This window comes from Triticum urartu, unplaced genomic scaffold, assembly GCF_003073215.2.
Source record: "Triticum urartu cultivar G1812 unplaced genomic scaffold, Tu2.1 TuUngrouped_contig_6893, whole genome shotgun sequence".
NCBI classification, from domain to species: Eukaryota; Viridiplantae; Streptophyta; class Magnoliopsida; order Poales; family Poaceae; genus Triticum; species Triticum urartu.
The window spans coordinates 1-5,772 of NW_024117691.1; the positions used below are offsets into that span (position 1 = coordinate 1).

General features: G+C 42.1%; 1 protein-coding gene and 1 pseudogene across 1 annotated transcript; one reads left to right on the forward strand and one right to left on the reverse strand.

Annotated features, from left to right (window-relative positions):
• The first annotated feature begins 542 nt into the window (after positions 1-542).
• LOC125531230 (stress-response A/B barrel domain-containing protein HS1-like) lies at positions 543-1,400 on the forward strand. The gene is made up of 2 exons (XM_048695636.1): positions 543-799; positions 1,062-1,400. The coding sequence occupies exons 1-2, from the start codon at positions 651-653 to the stop codon at positions 1,246-1,248; spliced, it is 336 nt and encodes a 111-aa protein (XP_048551593.1). The 5' UTR covers positions 543-650; the 3' UTR covers positions 1,249-1,400.
• A 1,416-nt stretch (positions 1,401-2,816) lies between these two features.
• Positions 2,817-5,325, reverse strand: LOC125531229 (annotated as a pseudogene).
• Positions 5,326-5,772: the final 447 nt, after the last annotated feature.

A 5,772-nucleotide genomic window follows, 5' to 3' on the forward strand; every position in this document is an offset into this window, starting at 1 on the left:
GTCGGACGAGATCGCGGGCGACGAGATAGCCGCCGGTGGAGATCTACTACTTATGGAGCTGCGTCAATGCTCGCGAGATTAATGGAGCTGCTCGCGTGAATGATTGGAATCGGCAGGTCTTACGTGGACGTGGGGTCGTATCTATGTTTTTTTCAGACCAGGGTACTGTACATATACGGTCTGGGTTATACAGGGCTAGACAGGGCTTGAATCTGGGCTGCGGCGGGTCAGGAAAAAAACAAATTCGCGGGGACAAAAATACCCCTCCGAAATTAGGTTAGGAGGGAGCACCGGAGCAGGGCTCCTAATTGTAAGGGTTTGACCTAAGCGCCCGCGTTGTACATGCCCTAACAAACTTGAAAGGATTCACAAGAGTTAACACGTCGAGCATGGGCAGCTGAACAAGAAGCTGGACTCGTGCAAGCACGAGCTTGCTGAACTTGTTGCGTATGGCCCTACGGCTGGCCGCGTAGACCGCAAGTTAGGTGATCATTAGTGTCTGTTTAAGAAGTGCCAACCGTCAACTACTCCACCAACTATATACAAGCGTCAAGCGTGGTTGGATAACAAGATCTGCACCACCGACGAACCAGCGGGGAAGAAAGCAGAGGTTACAGAGGCAGCAGCGGCAAGAAGCAGAGCAGAGATCGATGGCCGAGGCTGCGGGGAGCGGCGGCGTGGTGAAGCACCTCGTGCTCGCGCGGTTCAAGGAGGAGGCGACGCCCGAGGCGCTGGACCAGCTCATCCGCCGCTACGCCGGCCTCGTCGACGCCGTCCCCTCCATGAAGACGTTTCACTGGTGAATATATCCTCCCACTCAATTCTTGCATACTGTCGTACACCTCTCTGCCTCGGCCCCCATGGTGAGCTGTTGATTATAGTTTTATAAAGAACGGATTCAAGTAGCAAACGAGCTGTTTTTCTTGGATTCAACGGGCGGATCCAGCGGATCCCATTACCACGCGTGCAACATCCACAAGTTTCTTCTCGATTTCCCCTTTTTTTTTTCTTGTGCAAAGTTCATACTATGTCAATGTTCTATCTCTCTGCTTGGTATCCAGGGGAACTGATGTGACCGTACTGGACACGCACGAAGGATTCACGCACGTCTTCGAGTCCACTTTTGAAAGCGCAGAGGGAGTCAAGGAGTACATTGCACACCCATCGCATGTAGAGTTTGTAGATGAATTCTTGGCTTTGGCGGAGAAGATGCTAATAATGGATTACAAGCAGGCAGCTACCAATTAGTAGTGATTTCGGCAAAGTGAGGCTCTGCGAGCTTCTGCTCTCGCCCTCGGTGATATTTTTTTTTGTATTTGTATTTGAATTTCATTTGGTATTCACAGGGACATGTACGTTCTGCTAAATAAATCTGTCCAGCCTTCTATTTGTGTTGACAATGATGGTTGAATTTGGTGGAACTATTTTTCTTTTTCAGAATACAATTTGGTGCTACTATACTCCTAAATGTTTGAAATAGTTCAGGTATTTCAATTTTCCGTAGGACTTATAACCAAAATCATGTATGGGCTTTTTTTTTCATCAAACAACAGAATCTGCATTTCCATTTCGTTCAAGCATCAGACGTGTGTTTTAACTTCGACCATTAGAGATAGGAGTTAGGACCAAAGTCTCTTAGCGGAGGTTATGGTTTGGCAACCCAACATATCAACTTGGAGAAGAAACCTCAAACATTGAGGATGTTGAAGAAGCTCTCCCATATCATCGAGTTGAATGCTTTGGCGAAGTCAAGCTTGATGACAAGCGTGGGAGCGTTGCATATATCATAGGGTTAGAAGACCTCCGGGGCGTAGAAGAAATTTTGCCACATGTTCCTCCATCTGATGAAGCCTGTCTAGTCTAGGTCAATGAGAGTCATGACTTTCCGGCTACAACCTGTTCATCAACCCTTTTTCTGAAACCCTTGACACTAGCATTTTGGAGTGAGATAGAGCGGAAGGAGCTAGGAGCAAGCACTCCAAACTTCTTCGAAAACATCACGTTGTATGCCCCTGTTTGATCTGCTCAATATCTTCGACCCCATCTCGGAAGGAATGTCCGTTTGAACACGCAGCTTGAACGAAGACGTCAAATCCCGGGGGAGCTCCCAATCCACAAGACAATGAAAGAATCACAGAGTTCCTCGTTAGAAGGGGGGAGCCCATCATAGAAGCAGATGAGGTCAAGACGCCAAACAGGATCGATCGAGGACCCCGACATAGCATAGAGAAGAAGGCGTCCTCACGGCTTCCTTGGCGTCGACGAGGAGAGTCAGAGAGTGGATGCGAGCACGCCGTTCCACAAGTAATTTTTTTTGCCCATTTACATGTTTACGGCAGGAAGCTACAAACAAAATTCAGCAAACTGATTTATCTATACCACCAGGGGCGGAGCCAGAACTTTTGTGAAGCCCGGGCAAACTTAAGCCTGAATGTCTAACATGCAAATAAAAAATTTCGTACCTGGTAGATAATATATACTATGCATCAAACTTGCAAAGCACAAATCCACATTAATATTGAAGTGAAAATACGAACATAACAGTCAGACAAATGTAATATTTAAGCGAACTAATATATCAATATTCCATTTCAGATAGAAAAGGGCATAGAGCAAATCAGCCAAACTAGCCATCTTGCCAACAAAAGTGTAGCCGTCTAAATCACCATGACACCATCAATATATCCTAGAAGACACTACAGGATAAGAAAATTGATTTGTTTTTCACAAAAATTCAGTGTTGTGATTTGTTTATTTATTCAAAACAGAGAGCTTGTAACAATAGAAAAGGTTAGATGGAACGTACCAATAGTGTGCTAAAGAAAATCACGAGGCAAATGTCCTTCCGAGACTTCATTGCTGTAAATGTTCGAATGATATCTTTATCATCAACTGACTTGAATAACTCCCGCTCGGTGTAACATATCATCAAGTCGTTGAACCATTCGTTGTTGATCTTGCTACGCAATTTATTCTTGATAATCTTCATTGCTGAAAATGCTCTCTCAACAGATGCAGTTGACACCGGCAATATCAAAGCCAACTCAATAAGTTTGTATACCAATGGAAATACCAGATTTTTCTTAGTTTCAACCATCTTCACGGCCAAACTTTGAACATCATCACAAGTAGAAAAAGAAGCATGCCTTTTCACTTGACTTATATAAGTGAGGAGCTGCTCTCTTATTGTTCCACGATCATCATTAGAGAAGTCTTCATGATAAATTTCAGCAAGACGAGCAAGTTTATCAACATTGAACTTGGAGAAAGAGTCCTTGGGGTCAAGACATGAGAAGCAATCAAGCACACAATTTGCTTCTTCACTAAAGCGGTGATCCATCTCCACACAAATTTTGTCAATAGCAACATAAAAAATCTCTGCACGGTAATGGTGAAGATTAGTAACAGTTCTCCCTTCTCTCCTTGAACGACCACGAACTGGTATTACTTCGTCCATATTTGGTACTAGAATACTATTAGCACCACAAAATTCTTGGACATCACCAAATAAATTATCCCAACCACTCTCTCTGAACGTTGCCAACCGAGCCTTGACATCATTAACTAATTCCATGGCAAGAACAATATTGAGATCTTTTCTTTGCAAAACTTTTGAAAGCTCATTTGTGATGCCAAATAACTTCAACATAAGCTTCAGAATGAAAACAAATTTAAAGCTCTCCATTTTTTCTATCAAACCTGCTGCTTGAGATGGTCCACGTCCATATTCATCAACTGTACTAAGCACCTTTAACACGGAGGACCACATTTGATCCAAACGCAGTAAGGTAGTATGATGTGAACCCCATCTAGTATCCCCCGGTCTAGAAAGAGTAGATGATTGGTGCAAGCCCCTTCCAGTAGATATCTCACCACTCTCAAGTCTATCCAGAATATCTTGGTGTTGTGCCTCGGTCAATGCATCCCTTCTCTTGCAAGATGTTGTTGTTGTAGTCACAATCAAGGAGATGTACTCAAAGAAATCATGAATAGATGAGCAACTACTAGCAACAGACACAACCACCAATTGCAGACGGTGAGCATAGCAATGAACATAGAAAGCATAGGGGTTTTCATCTATGATCTTTTTCTGCAAACCATTAAATTCACCTCTCATATTTGAAGCCCCATCATATCCTTGACCCCGTATCCTTGAAATTGATAACTTATAATGATCAAGAATGCCATAAAGAGCATCCTTTAGTGACTCGGACGTCGTATCTTTGACATGATGCAAAGCAAGGAATCTTTCCACAACCCTCCCTTCGTCATTCAAAAACCTATAGAGAAACACAATAATGTCAGTTGGTTGCATAGAGAATAAATGACAAACAAACAACAAAATAAAAGTGAAACTACTAACCTCAACATCACAGCCATTTGCTCTTTCACAGATATATCACGTAATTCATCAATAAGCACCGAGAATTGTTTTTCACCAAGCTCTGCCATGATCTTCTTTCTAACTTCATGTGCACAACACATTGCAAGCTCCTTTTGAATGTCACCAGATGTCATTGTGCAATTTCTGCCACCACGGTTAAAAGCATCTCTGACTTGTTCATTCTTAGTTTTTTCCAAATCTATCATCTCTCTAAAGTTTCCCTTGTTTAGAGAAGTAGCTGATTCATCATGTCCACGGAATGCCAAGCCTTGTGCAATGAGATATCTTGAACAACTTACAGAACAAGTTAAACGAATCTTATACATTTCTTCTGATTCCTTGCTTGATCTAGCAAAGTTACTTGCCACACTTTGTCTTTGATTATTATAATCATCATAATGCTTGACGCAAGAGTTGTGCCTACTACCATGACCACCAATATGATCTTTGAAGCCTTTAGATGCATGCTTCCAATCTGTAAATCCTTCTTTGGTGAAGACTTCATAACCAAAGTGCTCAGCCCTTCCGGGTTGCTTAAAGAGAAAACAATAAAAACAATAAGCTGCATTCTTCCACTCACTGTATTCTATCCAGTCGTACATTTTATACCAAGATTTGGAAAATGCTCTTGAGGAACGCGAACTTCCAAATTCAGTACGATGGTATTTATTCAAATCTGGTTGCATTGGACCCTTCAATATATATGCTCTCCTCACTTGGTCTTGAATATCAGGAGGATACTCACAAATTTGTTTCCTCTTTCCCGGATCGCGCTCAATCGCATTTGGATTAAATTCATTGGCAACGTTAGGCGCTGGTGGCTCTACTTCTATTTCAGGCTGCGCATCATTCACATTTTCAGTCCTTTGCTCTACTTCTACTTCAGGTTGCACATCATTCATATTTTCAGTCCTTGCTCTCTTAACCAAAAACCTCCTCATCTCTGAAATTTAGTGAGTAAAAAATCTGAAGTTAGTTTTTACACAAATAAGAATATGGGTTAATCACAAGTTCATAGTACAGTACAATAACAAAGCTACTTGCATCAACTACATGTATCAGATTATCAAGTATTTCTTGATGTTGCCAAAGTGAAATCGGTGAAATATTTCTTAAAATTACTAGAGGAAAGAGTCTGCAACCTGCATACTAGTTTGTCAGTCTAATGAACTTACAGTTTCTGTAGTTTCCAACAGCTAACAAATAGATTTTCTCTTTGGACTTTGGTCATAATCGTCCCCAATCAAAAGTTCCTAAATAAGCCCTAAGTACATCAATATCTCAACCCAAATCAGTTATTAAGTATGCGATCTTACCGGAAGTCGAAGGAAAGCAACTGCCCCTAGTCCCAGCCTTCAGGAGAGGAAGGGACAAAGGAAGGGTCGAAC

Coding starts and splice junctions, on each gene's coding strand:
- LOC125531230 (XM_048695636.1), top strand. CDS start 651: ATGGCCGAGGCTGCGGGGAGCGGCGGCGTGGTGAAGCACCTCGTGCTC. Junction 800..1,061: donor TCCATGAAGACGTTTCACTG/GTGAATATATCC, acceptor CTTGGTATCCAG/GGGAACTGATGTGACCGTAC.